Source organism: Podarcis vaucheri (genome assembly GCF_965113315.1).
Source record: "Podarcis vaucheri genome assembly, chromosome: 2".
Taxonomy (NCBI): domain Eukaryota; kingdom Metazoa; phylum Chordata; class Lepidosauria; order Squamata; family Lacertidae; genus Podarcis; species Podarcis vaucheri.
Window position 1 is genome coordinate 124,286,142 of NC_138760.1, and position 23,043 is coordinate 124,309,184.

Here is a 23,043-nt window from a genome sequence, read left to right on the forward strand (position 1 = left end):
ATATTTACTGTGCACACAGGTATGGCTCATGTCACATGATTTTCCCCCCCACGCACCAAAATATAGTTGGGACTGGCCACTGAGACCACATAACACCTGTCCTGAAAGATGTACATTGGCTCCCACTACGTTTGCAAGCACAATTCCAAGTGTTGGTGCTGACCTTTGAAGCCCTAAACGGCCTCAGCCCAGTATACCTGAAGGAGCATCTCCACCCCCATCGTTCAGCCCGGACACTGAGGTCCAGCTCTGAGGGCCTTCTGGCAGTTCCCTCACTGCAAAAAGTGGGGATACAGGGAACCAGGCAGAGGGCCTTCTTGGTAGTAGCACCCGCCCTGTGGAATGGCCTCCCATAAGATGTCAAGGAAATAAACAACTATCTGAAGTTTAAGGAAGTTTTTAACGTTTGATGTTTTATCGTGCTTTTAATATTCTGTTGGGAGCCACCCAGAGTGGCTGGGGAGGCCCAGCCAGATGGGCGGTATATAAATTATTATTATTATTATTATTATTGCTACACAAATGTCATAGCTCCTCTGGTGTTTGGGGGTACACAGCCAAATGCAGCATTTTGCGGCAGTAACCAATCAGCTTCTAACATGTTAAGGCATGAGAAATACTATTTTGTTGTTACTGACTTTTGCCTATACACAGCATCTATCTGAACGTAACTGTATCTGCAAAAGCCTACAAGCTGTACACGTTTATTGTTGACTGAACCATTATGGTCATATGCAATATATACATAAATACAGTGGTACCTCGGGTTACAGACGCTTCAGGTTACAGACTCCGCTAACCCAGAAATAGTACCTCGGGTTAAGAACTTTGCTTCAGGATGAGAACAGAAATTGCGGCATGGCAGCAGCGGGAGGCCCCATTAGCTAAAGTGGTGCTTAAGGTTAAGAACAGTTTCAGATTAAGAACGGACCCCAAGAACGAATTAAGTTTTTAACCCGAGGTACCACTGTACAGCTTTAAAATACAGTATCAGCCTATATTACACACACACACACACACACACACACACACACACACACACAAACACAAATAAGTTTTTAGATTTCATTCCCAATTAAATATTTACAATCCACCATGTTTTCCTCAATGAACTTTCTCAGTCTGGGGGCAGCAACTGCAGATCTCACAACTTTGTCACAGATTTCTCAAACTAGACAACAAATATGTGACTTTCAGTAATAATCACAATTATTTATTATTTATACCCCACCCATCTGTGTGGGTTTCCCCAGCCACTCAGGGCGGCTTCCAACAAAATATTAAAATACAATAGTCCGTCAAACATTAAAAGCTTCCCTAAACAGGGCTGCCTTCAGATGTCTTCTATAAGTCTGGTAGTTGTTTTTCTCTTTGACATCTGGTGGGAGGGCATTCCACAGGACAGGTGCCACTACCGAGAAGGCCCCCTACCTGGTTCCCTGTAATTTGGCTTCTTGCAGCAAGGGAACTGCCAAAGGTCCTTAACGCTGGACCTCAGTGTCCAGGCAGAACGATGGGAGTGGAGACGCTCCTTCAGGTCTACTGGGCTGAGGCCATTTAGGGCTTTAAAGGTCAGCACCAATACTTTGAATTGTGCTCGGAAACGTGCTGGGAGCCAATGTAGGTCTTTCAAGACTGGTATTATGTGGTCTTTGCAGCCACTCCCAGTCACCGGTCTAGCTGCCGCATTCTGGATTAGCACCTCTGATGAGACAGTCCGCAGTCAAGTAAGGTCTCAGCCTGTGTACCAGATGAAGTTGGTAAACATCTGCCCTGGACACAAGTGTCATAGCTCCTCTGCTGCAAAAAACTGCAAAATCATTACAGGAGATCATGTGGCCCATACTGGGCCCCGATGGAGCAGGTGGTTCTGCTAAATTGCGCACCACCTGAAAGTGTCTCCTGCTGCGGTTTTCTGCAGATGCAATAAAGGCGGTGGTCTCCTTCATTGTCACTATCGCCACTTGGAAGGCTTGACATTAGAGCTCTAGCCCATATGCGGTCAGATGCAAAATGAGTCATCCACCACCGGCACTCTAGCCATCTCAGTGATTGTTTCATTGCCCTTAGACCGGTGGAAAACCACAGAGCTGTGCAGGCTCCATGCAATCGGAGAGGGCGCTTCAGAGCCAAACAGTCAATAGCCCTGGTTAACTCCACATTACAGTGGGCCACCAGGGAATCAGCTAAAAGGCCATCAACATGGGATAAAGCATCCCCTACCACTCTCTGGAAACCATTTAGATCCATTAAGTGGCGGGGGCGCACCATCCAAATCGGTCCCACCTCCCTGCAGAGGGGAAGGGACACAAAGAAGTCCAGTTGCACCAGGAAGTGATCTGACTATGGCACTTCTTTTGTTTCGCTTTTATTAGTGTCAGATCACCAACATCCATAGAGGTCAAAGGCTATGAGCTGGGCCAGGCTAATTCAGGGGCAGTCCTATGGAGGCCATAGTTTCCACAAAGTCCCGAGAGGTCCCTTGCAAGGTCGTGTTGGCGTGAATGTTAAAATCCCCTAGGACAACCAAACTAGGTGTCTCCAAGAGAACATCCACCATAAACTGAAGCAGCTCGGGCAGGGAATCCTTGGTTCAGCGGGGAGGTCAGTACACCAAAAGGAATCCTGTACTGCCCCTATTGCCCAACTTCTAGAACATGCACTCAGAGAACTGGGTCTTCCCAATAGGACGCCTGGTGCAGACTAATGACTTCCTAAAAATCACTGCGACCCCCTCCCTCCCCGCCCACATGACCTGGGTTGCTGTGCATGAGAGAAACCTGGTGGACAAGCAGCGGCAAGGACAGGCCCATCTGCTTCATCCAACCATGTCTCTGTTACACATGCTAGGTCCAGTCCTCCATCCACGATCAAGTCATGGAAGGCAGTGGTCTTATGAATCATTGATCTGGCATTGCACAGCAGAAACTTCAGGTTATGTGGGTATCCATTGCTGATTCCAGTATCCGTCCGGTCAAGACCAGACCCGGAGGCAGGGATAGTCCTCAAACAACGACTAAACCTGCCTCCTCGGTAATGACATGGTCTGGTCTTAGCGTCTCTCCTCCTCCTACCCGTGATCACTGAGATCAGTTGTCCCAGTGCATCCCTCCCTGTGGAACATGCCCCAGGCATTTTGTTTTCTGGGACCCACTCCCAGGCAGCCCTGACGTCTTCCCCTTCAGAACAAAATAAAACCTATTTTTTAAAAAAGCAATAAAACAATAAAAACCAAAAACAGTAAAAGTTACAAACATACCAAAATTTGACCAATTTCCAAACACGACTAAACGTCCATCCCCCATGCCAGAAATAATTTTAAAGGTAAAAAATAAAAAATTAAAATATTTTAAAAATAACTGTGTGCTGTTCTGAGTTCTCCTGGGGAGAGACAGCAGCAGCCTCAGCTGTCCTTATGAGGCCTGCCCGCCCTGCCCTGGCCAGGTGGTGAGTGGCAGGAACGGGACCCCCAGGCAGGGGAGTCCTCCTGGGCAGTTGATTACACGCATTGGGTATCTTACATAACCAAACAAGGATAAACTTGGTTCAGAATAGAGAATATTGGTAGCGATCTACTGCTTAGTTACAGCATATACAAAGAAGCTCTTCTGCAATAATTTTTTATAGCGTCCCTCTAAATATTCTGAGCACATAGTCTGAAAACAAAAGTCAGAATTGCTTGCCTAAATGAACAGATTGGTAAATCAGAGGGAAAATTCTCAAGTTCATGTCTTATTTTAATTAAATACCAATGTGGGGCAGTGTTCAAAATAAGCCAGGCGCCAGACACATTTTGCACCTGGCTATTGGCAACTTATCATTAGACAGCTGTTGCAACTGAAGCTCTTTCCACACCCCAAAAATGTATGTGGTTTGTCCCCTGTACGAGTTATTTCATGCACAGTAAAGAAACTATAACTGAAGCTCTTTCCACACATCAACTTTCATAGGATTAGTCCCCTGAATGAGTTCTCTGCTGTCGAGAAAGGTGGTTACTGCGGCGGTAGCTCTTTCCACACTCCAAACATTTGTATGGTTTGTCCTGTGTGAATTCTCTTATGTGCATGAAGGATGTTAGAGTCACTGAAGCTTTTTCTACATTTCAAAAATTTATACGGTTTCTCCCCTGTATGAGTTTGTTGATGCACATTAAAAGGCAGGCTGACTGAAGCTCTTTCCACACTCCAGGCATTTATATGGTTTTTCCCGTGTGAGTTCTTTGATGTTTAGTAAGGTAGCCACTGCAGCTGAAGCTCTTTCCACACTCCAGGCATTTATATGGTTTTCCCCCTGTATGAGTTTTTTGATGTCTAATAAGGTTGCTTCTGGTACTGAAGCTCTTTCCACACTCCAGGCATTTATACGGTTTCTCCCCTGTATGAGTTCGTCGATGCACATTAAGGGAGGCAGTCTGACTGAAGCTCTTTCCACACTCCAGGCATTTATATGGTTTTTCCCCTGTATGAGTTTTTTTATGTCTAATAAGGATGCTTCTGGTACTGAAGCTCTTTCCACACTCCATGCATTTATATGGATTTATATGGTTTTCCTGTGTGTGAAATATATGGTGCATTTTAACAGACTTGCTGCGACTGAAGTTCTTTCCACACTCCATGCATTTATAAGGTTTCTCCCTTGTGTGAGTTCTTTGATGTTTAGTAAAGGTACTATAGTCACTGAAGCTCTTTCCACACTCCATGCATTTATAAGGTTTTTCACCTGTATGAATTCGTCGATGCACATTAAGGGAGGCACTCTGACTGAAGCTCTTTCCACACTCCATGCATGTATATGGTTTTTCCCCTGTGTGAGTTCTTTGATGTTTAGTAAGGGTACTACTGTCAAAGAAACTCTTTCCACATTCCCAGCATTTATAAGGTTTCTCCCCTGTATGAGTTCTTTGATGCAAAGTAAGGTTGTCACTGTTTCTGAAGCTCTTTCCACACTCCATGCATTCATAAGGTTTTTCACCTGAGTGTACGCTTTGATGTCTAGCAAGGGATGCGCGACTACAGACTCTCTTTCCGCACACAGTACATTCATATTTTTTCTCCACCCTGTTAAGTTGATTTTCATCTTCTTGGGAAACACTGTGTTCATCCCTTGGCTTCACTGTTTCTCTCCCCTCTTGTTTGTTGGCTCCATCTTGAACCCCCAACTTCCTTTCCTTCTCTTGCTCCTCAGCTCTTTCTGGCCAGACTTCTGGTGGTTCCTCCTCATCCAGGACCCCCCAAACATCTCCTGATGGAATAAAAATTTTAAAATAAAGGTTGATACAGCTGCTTCCTTATCAAAACTCAAGGCCTGGCACTATGTTAAAGGCGTTTTACATGAAAACAAATGATGTGATACCTGGTTTTAATAAAATATCACCATTTAATCAAGGGTTATTTGTATCAGAAAAGTTCTGGTGAGCAGTCCCTAAGATTAACCAAGCCATAAATAACACAATTTAAACCAGCAGGCAGTAATATCAACAGAGCCTGCCTGCCTATGGGCCTGTGTGAGGCGGCTGCCTCAGGTGTCACCCCCAAAGGGGCGTCAGTGCTTAGCTTTGCTGCTAGTCTCCCCGGCCTCTCAACTTTGTCAGGATCTGAAAAGGCTCTTTGCCAGTGGGTTGTCACGGCTAAAAATTGGCCGCTGTTTCTTTAATGCTTAAAAAGCTGGGTCAGTATGAGTCAGCGGCCTGCACCGGGTTGTATATATGGAGTGAGAAATGTTAGTTTCTGGTTGGGTTTGGTTGGTTGGTTAGTGAAAGCTGGTAGTGTTGAGGTGTGTACAGTTGGTCAGCCGCTTTTGCAGAAAGACTTTTAAGAATAAAAGCAGAAAGTACTCTGCAAGGATACTTTTCTCGTGGACTGTTTTATGCCAACAAGAGTCCGAGGAAACAGGCTGAGGCGACAAAGGGAGGTCAGAACTTTTTTTATATATACAAATACTGACATGGATGAGGGGGAGGCGTCTGCACCCCTTGGAGGTCTGGTGGGGTGGGGGTGGGGGAACCACCCGACCCAACTTGCAGGGGTACACTCCTTATGGATTTTGAGCCCCCATTGTGGGGGCAGAAGTGAGGCCGCCCCTGAGCACTGATAATACAGCACTGCAACTCAGAGCAGCTTGAAATGTCTAGATCTGCAGAGCTTGTTGAGAAACCAAAATGAATAATAACAATAATAGCATTTATTTTATTTATATTCCAACTGTCTGGCTGGGTTTCCCAAGCCTCTCTGGGTGGCTTACAGCATATATAAAAATGCACCCAAACATCAAATACTAAGAAACAGAATATTCTATACATGCAACAAACAAACCAAAACATCAACAGAAACCAATAACGATACTCAAGTATTCTACAAATTAGGGTCCCCCACATAGATGATTTTTAGTATGCTTTTTCCACCATTCTCCACGCTAGATTGCCACAATGCATTATACTTCAGGCTGCTTTAGAGGACCGTTCAGAAACTACAGAGTGCTGACCGGTGCAAGAGGCTCTGAGCACATAAAACCCTTTCTGGATTCCTGTCTTCAAGACAAGGTGCTGATTTTGACTTATGTAGCTCAATGGCTGCTTCTCATGAATCCACCTAGAGCCTGCACTCATCATCAGAGGTCCTTCTCACAGTGCCCTCTCCAGCTGAGGGGCAAAGAGAGGCAATACGGAATGCGTCTTTCAGTGCTGGCTCCCCACCTAAAGAATGCTCTTCCACAGAGAGGCAACCCAGAAGCCATCACTGGCTAATTGTAGCAGAGAAGCAAGAATGTTTACTCTCAGCCAGGCTTCTGGCCCTTAACTTGGGAGAAAAACAAACACGGTGACCTCCTTTAGCGGAGCTGAAGGGAGGCACTCCGAGCCCCTGAGGAACCCATACCTATTATAACTATGAATGAAGGCGAAAAGGATCCTTACCCTGAGAGGCCACCATCTCACGAACCTCCACCATGACGTCCTTGTACAGAGCTCTCTGTAGGGCCCAGTTGTCGTCAGCGAAATGCAAGGACACTTGTCAAAGCTCACTGATCCCTGGAAGGACAGAACAATTCCCTTCCTTATAGACACTCCAAGGCAAGGTGTGGAAATCATCTCCCCTCAGCTCCCCCTCCGATGATAGATGGGGCAACTGGAGATTTGACCTTCAGTGTTTATTTGTTTTTTAATAAGACGTGAAAATCTGGATAACTAAATTTAAGACTGGGGGAAATGAGTGTTTTGTCCCACCCCATACTCCCTCCTTCCTCAAGTGTGTAAAGACCATACATGCTGCCCAAGAGGCAAAATGGGAAGTGGAGAGGGATAATTTTTTCAATGATGGCTTATGCACACTGGTTTCTAAATTGGTTTGTGGGTTTTAGTTGCACGCCAGACAGACATCCGCAGCGTGGGGAGCCCTGCCGGAGTTCCCCGCAGGGCTCCCCACGCTGCGGATAGCAGCCTGCGGCCCGGGAAGCAAAGTGCCCCTCGCGCCGAGCAGACATCGGCCAGCCCCACAAACTTGAGGGACAGCAGGGAGGCGCAGCGACGCCATCCCACTGTTCCTCAACCTGGTTCAGTTTCCGCGACCTGCTTTTTTTTGGGGGGGGAATAAAGGAATAATTTTTTTCCTTTATTTCCCCCCCAAAAAACTACGTGCATCCTATGGGACGAAAAATACGGTACCTGAAGAAGCATCTCCACCCCCATCGTTCAGCCGGACACTGAGATCCCTTGCTGCAAGAAGCCAAATTACAGGGAAACAGGTAGAGGGCCTTCTCGGTAGTGGCACCCGCCCTGTGGAATGCCCTCCCACCAGATGTCAAAGAGAAAAACAACTTCCAGACTTATAGAAGACATCTGAAGGCAGCCCTGTTTAGGGAAGCTTTTAATGTTTCATCTTTTATTGTGCTTTTAATTTTCTGTCGGGAGCCACCCAGAGTGGCTGAGGAAATCCAGCTAAATGGGCGGGGTATGAATGAATAAAATAATAATAATTATTCCTCCTGCTCCTCTTCCCTGGCTGGCAGGAGACTCTCCTAACTCCCTGTTTACTCCCTGCCATTCCTCCCCATTTCCTGCCCTGCGGCCTTTGCTGGGCGCTCCTTCTGCTTTCTCTGGACAGAGGAGGAGCGGGAGGAAAGGCCGCAGGATGAGGCCAGAGGCCGGTCAAGGCCAGCGAGGAGCGTCGCTTCGGCCTCCCGCTTCCCCTCCCAGGAGAAGACGACCTTTCCCCGTCGCCCCTTAGTTCCCCCCCAGGCGGGACGCGGCTCCCTCCCTCTCGCCCCCCAATCCCGCCCCTGGGTCGGCCGACTCCCCCCAGCTACCCGCCTCCAGGAAGGACAGCAGCAACCCGGGGAAGCGGAACAGGAAGCGGAAGCGCCTCCTCTCTCGCCAGTCTTCTCTTCCGCTCTAGGAATAGAAGCTCTATCGCCGCAGTTAACCCTTGCGGAGCCGCGGGGTAGGAGCCTCTTGGCTTCTCCGGGCAGAGAGGGAGGAGGAGCGCCCGGCTGGTCTCCGGCTCTGAAGCAGGAAGGGGAAACCCGGCTGCAGGATCAGGCCAGCGGCGCCCCCAGGACAGAATCCCTCCTCCGCAGGTGCTCCAAGCAAGATCCGAGTTCAAGAGCAGCTTTATCCTCACCTTTAGTATTATACTTATTTATATCCCGCCTTTTTCCCAGACCGAGAGCCAAGGCGGCTTACAAAGGGGTTGCCATAGTTATAAATTCTATTTTGTGAAATCAGCTGAGAAGAGAGGTCCAGAGGCTGTAAAAAGATGAGTGCTTTAAATATTTTCAAATGACAGAATACCTGACAGTATCTCGAATTAGGATTGGCTATTTTGGATCCAACTGAGTCCTTTCCAAGTGTGCCTCTAAAATGGTGCATGCACACAGGGAAACAAACCTCCATGAGGGACCTTGGTTTCCCGGCTTAGAATAGCACACACGATGTGGAAATTCATGAAGGAGGTCCTGACCGGAGATCAAAATAAACCTAGGTAACGGAATAAAAAAAATATTTATTGTGCACACAGGTAGGGCTCGTGTCACATGATTTTTTTCCCACGCACCAAAATATAGTTGGGACTGGCCACTGAGACCACATAACACCTGTCCTGAAAGACCTACATTGGCATCGGATGACAATCAACCAAAGACCCGGTTAAAGAGGAACGTTTTTGCCTGAATTCAAGCTCGTCCAGTTGAAGTTGAAGGTCAGAAGATTCAGGGCAAGACAAAAAGAAGGTCTTGTTCACACAGCACATTATTAAACGATGGAACTCTCTTCCACAAGAGGCAGTGACGGCCACAAACTTGGATGGTGTTAAAATACAATTGGAAAAGATTCATATAGAGGAGACGGCTATCAATGGCTGCTTGCCACAACAGCTACCATACATTCCACCTCCACTGCAGTGATGCTTCTTGGTCCAGCTTGCTGGGAACTCCTTCTCTCAATTCCGCCTTCCATTGGCCGGCTTTCTTGAGCACGCAAAATTGATTAGGATTGCCAACGTTGTTGTTTATTTCCCCTTGCCTTGCTCCTGTGCAGTTTAACATTCACCACCAGGTACCTGGCAATGTGGCATGAGAGCCTCCTGTTGCAGGAATTTATGTTTAGATTTGGGGGTGGGATGCCCCTCCAGCAGATATCATGCGCATGCAGCCCACTACCAAAATCAGCACAATCACTTTTGTGACTTTTGTAATTTGTCCCCACAAAACACTTCATCACAGTTTCTTCCTATCTGTTCAAAGGGCCTTTGCTGCACGATACCAAATGTAAGAATTCACTGATAAATGTATCTATGTACTGGCTCACTGGGAAAACTTCAGAAATTCATATAGACATGTGAGCTCAGCTACTCAGCAGCCCCTCTGCCTGAGTGATAATCCCTGGCATCCTGATACCTGAGTGCCAGACAGGTAAAAAGTAAAGGGGAGCCCAGGCCATTAAGTCCAGTCGTGATCGACTCTGGGGTTGCGGCGCTCATCTCGCTTTATTGGCCAAGGAAGCCAGCGTACAGCTTCCGGGTCATGTGGCCAGTATGACTAAGCCGCTTCTGGCAAACCAGAGCAGCGCACGGAAACGTCGTTTACCTTCCCGCCGGAGTGGTACCTATTTATCTACTTGCACTTTGATGTGCTTTCAAACTGCTAGGTTGGCAGGAGCAGGGACCAAGCAACGCGAGCTCACCCCGTTGTGGGGGTTCGAACCACCGACCTTGAAAGTCCTAGACTCTGTGGCTTAACCCACAGCACCACCCACGTCCCTTGCCAGACAGGTAGCCATTCCAGAAAAAAGAAAGCCAGATAAAGATAAAAGGGTGTGATTAACTTGGCTGGGAAACAGGGAAATGTAAATATCTTTTTTGTTACACTTGATGGGTGTTTGGTGGAGGGCAAGGAGAACCATGGGGCAGGGTCCAGGATGCTCAAATTACTGCCACCAGACCTCCCCTTTCATGATGTAACCGTGATGTAGTTTGGGGGGGTGTAACATGGGGATTAGCAACTAATAAAAGTTTGGGGGCTCTTTTGTCCGGGGCTTCCATCTTGTTCCACCTTGTGGCAGGTGGGAGTCCTGTTGCGACAGTCTTCAGTAAAGACCAAGCCTACCGGCTGCTGTTTTGCTCTGGTATTCCTGGCTGGTGTCCTTGTTTTTTTGTCCAAGGGAGCCCTCAGATTTCTCCGGTAACACTCCCCACCCCGGCCCCCTTTCCATTTGTGGAAAAGCTTCGTTTATGCCTTTCAGGAGTCTTTTGAAGGCACAAGAGCAAAGAGAGAGATGTGGAAGAGTGAAGGAAAGTGGCAACCTTAATTTTCGCAGCACAAGGAAATGATTGCAGGCTACTAGTGAATAAGGTCCCCAACACAGGAAACGAGAAGCAGTTGTAGGTTGGGGGGAGATAATGGATGGATGTTTACCTGCGGAGTGATTAACCTACCTGGATCTCTCAGTGCACGGAGCGCATCTCTTCAATGAGCCTAATAATTCGGTTAGGGGAAGAGCTCTTGCGGGAGTCCTGCTTTCCCCAGCACGCGGAATTATTTGCCTTAATCTTGCATTTCCCTCCCTGCGGCCGCCTTCAGCATCTCTGCCAAAGCAAGAAGAAACTCACTTTGCATTTCCCCCCCTTTCAGATCTGCGGAAGAGGAAACGGGCACATTCCCTCTCCCTCTCCCCCCCTCCCCAAATCTCCTCCTCCTCTTTGCAATCTTCTGCTCCAGGAATGTGGGCGCAGATGCTGTTGCTGCTGTTAACCATTGAAGAGCAAACAGGGAGGGAGCTGCCTCTTCTTGGCATCCTTCAGAGAGAGAGAAAGCGAGAGAGCAGGAAAGGCGGGTGATTTCAGGTGCGTGTAAAATAGCTGAACGCCTCTCCTTGCTTATAGAAAGCTAGCTTGCCAGGGAACAGGGGAAAACAAAACCTTTCTCCCCTGGTCCCTGGAATTTTAATTTGTGGCAACTGTGAAAAGGGCAAATTCCATGCTAGGGGTTATTAGGAACCTAAGAATAACTCTACAGTCCATGAGGCAGACGGAGGCAGCCACTTCAGGCCATAGCTGTCAACTTTTCCCTTTTCTTGCGAGGAATCCTATTCGGAATAAGGGAATTTCCCATAAAAAAGGGAAAAGTTGACAGCTATGCTTCAGGCAGTGAAAGCAAATACTAAAACCGTGGTAAAGGTAAAGGTAAAGGTACCCCTGCCCGAGCGGGCCAGTCTTGACAGACTCTGGGGTTTGTGCGCCCATCTCACATCTATAGGCCGGGGGCCAGCGCTGTCCAGAGACACTTCCGGGTCACGTGGCCAGCGTGACAAAGCTGCATCTGGCGAGCCAGCGCAGCACACGGAACGCCGTTTACCTTCCCGCTGGTAAGCGGTACCTATTTATCTACTTGCACCCGGGGGTGCTTTCGAACTGCTAGGTTGGCAGGCGCTGGGACCGAGCAGTGGGAGCGCACCCCGCCGCGGGGATTCGAACCGCCGACCTTTTGATCGGCAAGCCCTAGGCGCTGAGGCTTTTACCCACAGCGCCACCCGCGTCCCCAAAACCGTGGTACCTCGGGTTAAATACTTAATTCGTTCTGGAGGTCCATTCTTAACCTGAAACTGTTCTTAACCTGAAGCAACATGTTAGCTAATGGGGCCTCCCGCTGCTGCTGCACCACTGCTGCACGATTTCTGTTCTCATCCTGAAGCAAAGATCTTAACCCGAGGTACTATGTCTGGGTTAGTGGAATCTGTAACCTGAAGCATATGTAACCTGAAGCGTATGTAACCCGAGGTACCACTGTACTAACCCTAATCATTTATTTATTGAACCCCATCCATCTGACCAGGCTGTCCCAGCCACTCTGCGCCTGGCGGATCCAACAGGGTCATTCTTAGGTTCCTAATAGCCCCTAGCATAGGATTTGCCCTCTTGGCAGTTGCCACAAATTCCAGGGGAAAAGGTTCTGTCCTTGTCTGTTCCCTGACATGCTGGCTTTCTATAAGCCAGGATTTGCTGCTCCTTTCATGGAGAAGCATTCAGCTATCTCCCACAGGCTCCCTAAGTCTGCTCCTCTCCCAAGCAACCTGATATTTCTTCGCCTTATCTGCCTGTCCTCCACCCTCTTCATCCCTTTGCAGATTCTGAGAGATCAAGGGGGAGGGGAGCCGGTCAGAGCAGGAGGAGGAGACCCCCTAACTTAGTCACCAGCCTGACTCATCTCTGCCTCCTCTCTGCCACAAAATACTTTTAACACCATACAGCTTCCTTCACCCATTAATACCTTGGTTCACGAGGGTCACTTTTCCTCAGTTACCCACTCTCTAAGCCAGGGGTCCTTAAACTTTTTAAACATTGGGCCGGTGCACTGTCCCTCAGACACTGTTGTGGGCTGGACTATATTTTTTTGGGGGGGGGAAATAATGAACGAATTCCTATGCACATTGCGTGTTATAGCTAATGACTTGCAGTTCTAACAATGTGGATTAAAGGCAAAGGAGGAATTGGCTAAATGGTAGGGAAAGATGGAGTTTTCCCACCGGAGCTATAGAAAGTGGAAACTGTGCCTTTTAAACTTGCTCATAAAGGATCTAGAGTTAGGGGCAGAGGAAGCCAAGTTTGCCTATGACACAGGAACTTGCCAAATTGAGTGAATGCGCTGCAAAATAAGTAAGGCAGCAAATGCAATTCAGTTTCCATGAGCGTCAAGTGATGTCTGTCTCCGCTGAAAAGGCTCGATTTCCCTCGGTGTCCCAGTGGGTCAAGGAGCCTTCCCTCCCCAGCTGCTGGGCCCCCCTAGAAGCCCCAATACTTAGCCTATGAGAGACTGGAAGATGTTGATGACTCTCTCCACAGACCTCCGCAGCTGCCTCTCGTCTGCCCGGCTCAGCTTGGCACTGTAGTCCTCCAGAAGGCACAGCGCTTGCTGGGTATCTGCAAAGGGGCACCGTTGCTGTGGGAAGCCCTTCTCTTCCCCACCCGGACCCCAGCCCAGCTCTTCCTGCACAGGCGGCTGCGCCTGGGGATGCCCTCGCTGCCTTGCTCGGTCTGCACTCTGCACGCACTCAGAGGCTCCTGAGCAGCGGCAAATGCTTCTCTGCTTTGGAACTTGCAGGGGCTGGAAATAGACAGTTCCACCCCACCCCATCTTCTTCCGCCACCCCAGAGATTAAAATGGTAGCGCTGGGTGGCACCTGCCCGCTCTTGCCAACCTGCAGCCCTTCAGGGATCTCTCCCTGGAGAGAGCCAACCCCTTTCAGAAGAAGTTAAAACTTGCAAAGGCTACCAAGGCATGGAGCTGAATTCTCCTCACACACACCCCCGCCATAAAAAAAGGACAGGGGAAACTTGCAAAAAGGGCTGCCTCACATGAGTAGACTGACACCGGTGCGCAGGGAAAGAGTGTGACGCTGAGCTTTTCTTGACAACATTCCGAACTCCTCCAACAGTGGCAGGTTGCAAAGGCGAGACGTGCATGCTGGGCGAGGTATGCGCAGCTTGTGAGACGGGAAGGAGAGTGGCGGGGAAGCAGGAGACCTGGAGGGGCGGTGGCGGTGCTGCCTGAACCACCCACGCACAACGCATCCTGACTGCCGCTGTTTCCCACTCCACCATCTCCATGTCCAGCCTCGGGGCCCCACAGCGCCAGAAGCCGGACAACCAGCAACAGCAGGGAGGGCTGGGTTTAGGACCTTGGCGGGCCTGATCCGGCCTGCGGCCCGTAGTTTGAGGACCCCAGTCTTAACCTGACCCTTAGCCCTATCTCTTCTCAAATGCAGCCCTATCTACTCAAATCAAACCCCATCTCTTATCCTGGCCCTTAGCCCTATCTCTTCTCAAATGCAGCCCTATCTTCTCAAATCAAGCCCCATCTCTTCACCTGACCCGTAGCCCTATCTCTCTCTCCCTCTCCCTCTTTTTATCCTCCCTTTCAAAGTTCTGCTCCTCCCCCTTCTGTGACTTTGTAACCAATCGGTTAGAGGCTCCTGCACTCTGACGGAATTTCAGGGAGACTGCGCCAGCAGACTCTGGTCTGGCTCTGCTGTCTGTCACACCTGTCCTTAAGGCGAGGGGTGTCTGGGTTCCTTGACAGTGTTTGGCCAGTTCCTTGTTGGAGCTTGGGGAACTATCTAACCATTGCAATCCAGGGTCTTTGTACTAATTTTAGCCAATGCATTCGATTGGAGAAGGCAGGGGAGGTTTGAGTTGAACAAATCCTTTAATTCCAGTATTTCTATTGTTCTTCCTAGAGAGTTTCCCAAAAAGGGACGAGGGTGGCGCTGTGGTCTAAACCACAGAGCCTAGGACTTGCCGATTAGAAGGTCGGCGGTTTGAATCCCCGCAATGGGGTGAGCTCCCGTTGCTCGGTCCCTGCTCCTGCCAACCTAGCAGTTCGAAAGCACATCCAAGTGCAAATAGATAAATAGGTACCACTCCAGCGGGAAGGTAAACGGCGTTTCCGTGCGCTGCTCTGGTTTGCCAGAAGCGGCTTAGTCATGCTGGCCACATGACCCGGAAGCTGTATGCCGGCTCCCTCGGCCAATAAAGCGAGATGAGCGCCACAACCCCAGAGTCGGCCACGACTGGACCTAATGGTCAGGGGTCCCTTTACCTTAGTGAGTTTTCTGCTTATTTCCCATTGTTGTTGAAGGCATGAAGGTGGCGCCTGGCGGTGGTTCAGAAACTTCAGCTGCTGCAGAATTTGGCAGTCAGGTTGCTCACCAAAGCAAGACAGTGTGAGCTTATTACACTGATCCTGGTCCAACCACACTGGACCAACCACATGCGCCTCCTCCATGTGTGGAGGGTGACAAAACAAAACTGGGACTTTTCTACAGTGGCTCCGTTTGTGGAAAGCTCTCCACAGGGAGCTTTGGCTGGCACCTTCATTATGCGCCTTTAGGTCCCGAGCGAAAACATTCTTCTTCAACCAGGACTTTGGCTGAATAAAGGGCTGTAATAAATGAAATATACAAATGTCTGTAGTAATAAAAAACACATCTTTGTGGGGAGAAACTCTCCTGCATAAAACTGCTGCATTAAAAATAAAAATAAAATTTGCTATTGCATGTACAGAAAGTGGGGAAGGAGAAGGAAGGGACCAGCGGCCTTTTATGCGAGTGATTCCAAATCCTTGCATGACTTGCAGGCCACACAAATATTTTTTTTTTAAAGTTGACTGCCCTTTGGGGCAAATCTGGTACATCACAAAACATGTATTTCACAAATTAGTTTTCCAAAATGGTGTGTTTCCGGGCTTAGAGCAGCACACATGATGTGGAAATTCATGAAGGAGTTCCTGACCAGAGATCCCAATAAAACCAGGTAACGGAATCAAAAAATATTTATTGTGCACATCGAGGATTTATTATCCGCTTCTCACAGGATTTTTTCCCCATGAACAAAAATATAGCTGGGACTGACCGCTGAGACCTCTAACACCAGTCCTGAAAGACCGACATTAACTCCCACAATTCCAAGTGTTAGTGCTGACCTTTAAAGCCCTAAATGGCCTCGGCCCAGTATACCTGAAGGAGCGTCTCCACCTCCATCGGCCCTCCTCCAAGGGCCTTCTGGTGGTTTCCTCACTGCAAAAAATGAGGATACAGGAAACCAGGCAGAGGGCCTTCTCGGTAGTGGCACCCATCCTATGGAACGTCCTCCCTTCAGATGTCAAGGAAATAATAAATTGATGCTTTATTGTGTTTTTAATATTCTGTTGGGAGCCACCCAGAGTGGCTGGGGAGGCCCAGCCAGATGAGTGGGGTATAAGTAATAAATTATTATTATTTTTTATTTTCACTACTACTACTACTATAGGATTCTGCGGCAGTAACCAATCAGCTTCTAACATGTTAAGGCATGAGAAATAGTATTTTCTTGTTACTGACTTTTGCCTATACATTCCATCTATCTGTACGTAACTGTATCTACAAAAGCCTACAAGCTGTATATGTTTATTGTTTGGACCGTTATGGTCATATGAAATATATAAATAAATATGGCATTAAAATACAGTATCAGTCTATATTACACACACACACAAATAAGTTTTTAGATGTCATTCCCAATTAAATCTTTACAGTCCACCATGTTCTCCTCAATGAACATTCTCAATTTTGGGGCAGCAACTTTGTCACAGATTTCTCAAACGAGACAACAAATATGTGACTTTCAGTTGATCATCTGCATCAGGCATCTTACATAACAAATCAAGGATAAACTTGGTTCAGAATAGAGAGAGCATATTGGTAGAGATCTACTGCTTAGTTACGGCATACACAAAGATGCTGTTTTGCAATAATTTATTATAGCGTCCCTCTAAATATTCTGAGCTCATAGTCTGAAGATGAAAGTCAGAAATGCTTACCGAAAAGAACAGATTGGTAAATCATATGAGAAAATTCTCAAGTTCATGTCTTATTTTAATTAAATACCAATGTGGGGCAGTGTTCAAAATTAGCCAGGCGCCAGACAGTTTGCACCTGGCTACTGGCAACTTATCACTAGACAGATGGATATACATACTCCCAAAACTGTTTTACTGAGCCTGAACTTTTGCGACAGTAAAGTATTTGGTCCTTAAGCTGCTTCCTTGCTGTACTGTAAAAGCCCTCGTGCATGGATGAAGGTGAAGAATTGCACATCGTCAAAGAGTGAGCTACTAACTCCCTACTAGGAAACACTGGTCTGCGAGTGCTCCAATTGGAGAACAGCTTTTACCACTGTAACGGAAGCTCTTTCCACACATCAGCTTTCATAGGGTTAGTCTTCTGAATGAGTTATCCGGTGTCGAGAAAGGTGATTACTGCGGCGGTAGCTCTTTCCGCACTGCAAACGTTTATATGGTTTGTCCCCTGTGTGAATTCTCCTATGTGCATGAAGGGTGCTAGAGTCACTGAAGCTTTTTCTACATTCCAAGCATTTATACGGTTTGCCCCTTGTATGAGTTCTTTGATGCAAAGTAAGGAGGCTACCGTGACCAAACCTCTTTCCACACTCCAGGCGTTCATGCGGTTTGTTCCCTGTAAGAGGTGTCTGATGTCATTTAAAGTGAGAATTGCACTTGAAGCTTTCACCACACTCAATGCACTTATATGGCTTCTCCCCTGTGTGAATTCTATGGTGCATGTTAAGGGACCTGCTGTGACTGAAGCTCTTTCCACACTCCATGCATTTATAAATTTTCTCCCCTGTGAGTTCTTTGATGTTTAGTAAAGGTACTATAGTCACTGAAGCTCTTTCCACACTCCATGCATTTATAAGGTTTTTCACCTGTATGAAGTCGTCGATGCACATTAAGGGAGGCACTCTGTTTGAAGCTCTTTCCACACTCCATGCATGTATATGGTTTTTCCCCTGTGTGAGTTCTTTGATGTTTAGTAAGGGTACTACTGTCAAGGAAACTCTTTCCACATTCCCAGCATTTATAAGGTTTCTCCCCTGTATGAGTTCTTTGATGCACATTAAGGTGGCTTCTGCTTCTGAAGCTCTTTCCACACTCCATGCATTCATAAGGCTTCTCCCCTGTATGAGTTATCTGATGCACATTAAGTTGGCCACTGTTTCTGAATCTCTTTCCACACTCCATGCATTCATAAGGCTTCTCCACTGTATGAGTTCTTTGATGCTCATTAAGGTGGCTACTCTTTCTGAAGCTCTTTCCACACTCCATGCATTCATAAGGTTTCTCCCCTGTATGAGTTATCTGATGCACATTAAGTTGGCCACTGTTTCTGAAGCTCTTTCCACACTCCATGCATTCATAAGGTTTCTCCCCTGTATGAGTTCTTTGATGCACATTAAGGTGGCCACTCTTTCTGAAGCTCTTTCCACACTCCATGCATTTATATGGTTTTCCCCCTGTATGAGTTTTTTGATGTCTAATAAGGATGCTTCTGGTACTGAAGCTCTTTCCACACTCCATGCATTTATAAGGTTTCTCCCCTGTATGAGTTCTTTGATGCTCATTAAGGGAGGAAGTCCGACTGAAAATCTTTCCACACTCCATGCATTTATATGGATTTATATGGTTTTCCTGTGTGTGAATTATATGATGCATTTTAACAGACTTGCTGCAACTGAAGCTCTTTCCACACTCCATGCATTTATAAGGCTTCTCCCCTGTATGAGTTCTTTGATGCACATTAAGGTGGCTACTGCTTCTGAAGCTCTTTCCACACTCCATGCATTCATAAGGCTTCTCCCCTGTATGAGTTCTTTGATGCACATTAAGGTGGCTACTCTTTCTGAAGCTCTTTCCACACTCCATGCATTCATAAGGCTTCTCCCCTGTATGAGTTCTTTGATGCACATTAAGGTGGCCACTGTTTCTGAATCTCTTTCCACACTCCAGGCATTTATAAGGTTTTTCACCTGAGTGTACGCTTTGATGTCTAGCAAGGGCTGAGCGACTACAGAATCTCTTTCCGCACACAGTACATTCATGTTTTTTCTCCACCCTGTTAATCTGATTTTCATCTTCTTGGGAAACACTGTGTTCATCCCTTGGCTTCACTGTTTCTCTCCCCTCTTGTTTGTTGGCTCCATCTTGAACCCCCAACCTCCTTTCGTTCTCTTGCTCCTCACCTTTTTCTGGCCAGACGTCTGATGGCTCCTCCTCATCCAGGACCCCCCAAACATCTCCTGATGGAATAAAAATTTTAAAATAAAGGTTGATACAGCTGTTTCTTTATCAAAACTCAAGGCCTGGCACTATGTTAAAGGCGTTTTACATGAAAACAAATGATGTGATACCTGGTTTTAATAAAATATCACCATTTAATCAAGGGTTATTTGTATCAGAAAAGTTCTGGTGAGCAGTCCCTAAGATTAACCAAGCCATAAATAACACAATTTAAACCAGCAGGCAATAACATCAACAGAGCCTGCCTGCCTATGGGCCTGTGTGAGGCAGCTGCCTCAGGTGTCACCCCCAAAGAGGCGTCACTGCTCAGCTTTGCTGCTAGTCTCCCCGGCCTCCAGGGGCAAAGTGGAACGGGCAGCAAAGCTCTGTGAGTCCTCTCCCCTCCAGCCATGTCCCGAAAAGGATCCTCCCCCAACAAGGGCAAGTCCACAAGAGGGCAGACATTCCACCATTCAGCTTTGTCAGGATCTGAAAAGGCTCTTTGCCAGTGAATGGGGGGAGGCGTCTGACCCCTTGGAGGTCTGTTGGGGTGAGGGGGGACCACCCCACCCAACTTGCAGGGGTACGCTCCTTATGGATTTTGAGCCACCATTGTGGGGGCAGAAGTGAGGCCACCCCTGAGCATTGATAATACAGCACTGCAACTCAGAGAAGCTTGAAAAGCCTAGATCTGCAGAGCTTGTTGAGAAACCAAAATGAATAATAACAATAGTAGCATTTATTTTATTTATATTCCAACCGTCTGGCTGGGTTTCCCAAGCCTCTCTGGGTGGCTTGCAGTATATATAAAAATGCAATCAAACCTCAAATATTAAGAAACAGAATATTCTATATATGCAACAAACAAACCAATACATCAATAGAAACCAATAACAATAACAAGATACTCAAGTATTCTACAAATTCGGATCCCCCACACAGAAGATTTTTAGTATGCTTTTTCCACCATTCTCCACGGTAGATTGCCACAATGCATTATACTTCAGGCTGCTTTAGAAGACCGTTCAGAAACTACAGAGTGCTGACCGGTGCAAGAGGCTCTGAGCACATAAAACCCTTTCTGGGTTCCTGTCTTCAAGACAAGGTGCTGATTTTGACATATGTAGCTCAATGGCTGCTTCTCATGAATCCACCTAGAGCCTGCACTCATCGTCTGAGGTCCTTCTCACAGTGCCCTCTCCAGCTGAGGGGCAAAGAGAGGCAATACGGAATGCGTCTTTCAGTGCTGGCTCCCCACCTAAAGAATGCTCTTCCACAGAGAGGCAACCCTGAAGCCATCACAGGCTAATTGTAGCAGAGAAGCAAGAATGTTTACTCTCAGCCAGGCTTCTGGCCTTTAACTTGGGAGAAAAACAAACACGGTGACCTCCTTTAGCGGAGCGGAAGGGAGGCACTCCGAGCCCCTGAGGAACCCATACCTATTATAACTATTAATGAAGGCGAAAAGGATCCTTACCCTGAGAGGTCACCATCTCATGAACCTCCACCATGACGTCCTTGTACAGAGTCTCTGTAGGGCCCAGTTGTCGTCAGCGAGATGCAAGGACACTTGTCAAAGCACACTGATCCCTGCAAGGACAGAACAATTCCCTTCCTTATAGACACTCCAAGGCAAGGTGTGGAAACCATCTCCCCTCAGCTCCCCCTCCGATGATAGATGGGGCAACTGGAGATTTGACCTTCAGTGTTTATTTGTTTTTTTAATAAAATGTGAAAATCTGGATAACTAAATTTAAGACTGGGGGAAATGAGTGTTTTGTCCCACCCCATACTCCCTCCTTCCTCAAGTGTGTAAAGACCATACATGCTGCCCAAGAGGCAAAATGGGAAGTAGAGAGGGATAATTTTTTCAATGATGGCTTTATGCATACTGGTTTCTAAATTGGTTTGTGGGTTTTAGTTGTGTTCTAGCTCCCATTGGATCACTGTGCCACTTGAGAGACCTTTTGGATCAGGTGTTTAGAAATCTTGAACATAAGATAAAATTACTACAGCTGCAGATGGCCAGTTATATCCCCAGGGGCACACCTTTTTAAATGATATATGTTTAGTACATACATTTTGCAGAGGAAAAGTTTTTTCTCATGGTTTAATTTGCAGTGGACCTATGGCCTTCGATACAATAAAATGCTAAAGAGTCTTAACTGAGGAGGATCCTCTCCTGCCATAGAGTCTGCAGCTCCTTCTGCACTCTATGGGGCGCTACCTTTGAAGGTGACCCGGAAACTAGATCAAATCCAGAATGCAGCAGCTAGACTCGTAACTGGGAGCAGCAGCCAACTAAGACCTGAAAGACCTACATTAGCTCCCAGTATGTTTCCGAGCAAAATTCAAAGTGTTGGTGCTGACCTTTAAAGCCCTAAATGGCCTCAGCCCAGTATACCTGAAGGCGCGTCTCCACCCCATTGCTCAGTCCTGACACTGAGGCCCAGCTCCAAGGGCCTTCTGGCAGTTCCCTCCCTGCGAGAAGTGAGGTTACAGGGAACCAGGCAGAGGGCCTTCTTGGTAGTGCCCCCCCCCCTGGAAAGCCCTCCCATCAGATGTCAAGGAAGTAAACAACTATCTGACTTTAAGAAGACATCTGAAGGCAGCCCTGTTGAGGGAAGCTTTTAATGTTTCATCTTTTATTGTGCTTTTAATTTTCTGTTGGGAGCCACCCAGAGTGGCTGGGGAAACCCAGCTAAATGGCGGGGTATGAAGGAATTAAAATAATAACAATTCCTCCTGCTCCTCTTCCCTGGCTGGCAGGAGACTCTCCTGACTCCCTGTTTACTCCCTGCCATTCCTCCCCATTTCCTGCCCTGCGGCCTTTGCTGGGCGCTCCTTCTGCTTTCTCTGGACAGAGGAGGAGCGGGAGAAAAGGCCGCAGGATGAGGCCAGAGGCCGGTCAAGGCCAGCGAGCAGCGTCGCTTCGGCCTCCCGCTTCCCCTCCCAGGAGAAGACGACCTTTCCCCGTCGCCCCTTAGTTCCCCCCCCCCAGGCGGGACGCGGCTCCCTCCCTCTCGCCCCCCAATCCCGCCCCTTGGTCGGCCGACTCCCCCCAGTTACCCGCCTCCAGGAAGGACAGCATCAACCCGGGGAAGCGGAACAGGAAGCGGAAGCGCCTCCTCTCTCGCCAGTCTTCCCTTCCGCTCTAGGAATAGAAGCTCTATCGCCGCAGTTAACCCTTGCGGAGCCGCGGGGTAGGAGCCTCTTGGCTGCTCCGGGCAGAGAGGGAGGAGGAGCGCCCGGCTGGTCTCCGGCTCTGAAGCAGGAAGGGGAAACCCGGCTGCAGGATCAGGCCAGCGGCGCCCCCAGGACAGAATCCCTCCTCCGCAGGTGCTCCAAGCAAGATCCGAGTTCAAGAGCAGCTTTATCCTCACCTTTAGTATTATACTTATTTATATCCCGCCTTTTTCCCAGACCGAGAGCCAAGGCGGCTTACAAAGGGGTTGCCATAGTTATAAATTCTAAAAGGCAGGCGGCATTAAGAGGCAAGGAACTGCAATTGTTTCAAAGATCCTGGATGAAATCAGAATTAGGAAAAAAAAATTAAAGATTGTAGCAGGAACCCCCCCACCCCAATCATTCTGTTTCCACAAACTTCACACACACTCACACTCACACACTACATACGCCACATTTCTGTTATAAATTCATAGAAAATCAACCATACATCGGATTTGCACTGTTCCATTTTTTACTCCATGTGACAAGGACTATCAAAGGGGGGTGCTTGGTTTCTGGTCAGCCATAATCCCTTCACCATCCCAGCACATCCACAGGAGCCCTGCCCAGTTGCTATGTCAACCCTGATAATCCCAGACAGAAGACCATCAAAATCACAAAGAACAGTGGATTCACCACAGGCTGAAACAAAGGACAATGATCAGATCTTCCCTCTGGGGGCAGGAAACTGCAAACTCCCCATTGTCACCTGGAAAGTAC

At 47.7% G+C, this 23,043-nt stretch overlaps 4 protein-coding genes across 8 annotated transcripts in view; all 4 read right to left on the bottom strand.

Annotated features, from left to right (window-relative positions):
• Positions 1 to 13,401, bottom strand: part of LOC309524972 (uncharacterized protein) — a 55,371-nt gene extending 41,970 nt beyond the window's left edge. The window contains exon 1 of the mRNA XM_082210250.1: positions 13,315 to 13,401. The gene's annotated coding sequence lies outside the window, so the exon portion shown is untranslated. The remainder of the gene's footprint in view (positions 1 to 13,314) is intronic.
• LOC309525231 (uncharacterized protein) overlaps positions 1,052 to 23,043 on the bottom strand; it is a 35,333-nt gene continuing 13,341 nt past the window's right edge. The window contains exon 2 of the mRNA XM_082210757.1: positions 1,052 to 1,331. The gene's annotated coding sequence lies outside the window, so the exon portion shown is untranslated. The remainder of the gene's footprint in view (positions 1,332 to 23,043) is intronic.
• On the bottom strand, positions 1,188 to 22,649 carry LOC309525073 (uncharacterized protein). 5 transcript variants are annotated; one of them, XM_082210439.1, is made up of 4 exons: positions 22,169 to 22,649; positions 6,911 to 7,024; positions 2,664 to 5,241; positions 1,188 to 1,411 (listed from the first exon to the last, which is right to left on the bottom strand). In XM_082210439.1, the coding sequence occupies exons 2-3, from the start codon at positions 6,942 to 6,944 to the stop codon at positions 4,193 to 4,195; spliced, it is 1,083 nt and encodes a 360-aa protein (XP_082066565.1). In that variant the 5' UTR covers positions 6,945 to 7,024; positions 22,169 to 22,649; the 3' UTR covers positions 1,188 to 1,411; positions 2,664 to 4,192. The 5 variants fall into 5 exon arrangements, with proteins under 5 accessions (XP_082066565.1, XP_082066564.1, XP_082066562.1 ...); XM_082210438.1 differs by having other exon boundaries at positions 22,165 to 22,649; XM_082210436.1 differs by lacking the exon at positions 22,169 to 22,649 and adding an exon at positions 10,923 to 11,072.
• On the bottom strand, positions 17,235 to 21,622 carry LOC309526203 (uncharacterized protein; the record flags this gene model as incomplete). Its single annotated transcript, XM_082212117.1, has 3 exons — positions 20,573 to 21,622; positions 18,546 to 19,115; positions 17,235 to 17,494 (listed from the first exon to the last, which is right to left on the bottom strand). The coding sequence occupies exons 1-3, from the start codon at positions 20,604 to 20,606 to the stop codon at positions 17,235 to 17,237; spliced, it is 864 nt and encodes a 287-aa protein (XP_082068243.1). The 5' UTR covers positions 20,607 to 21,622.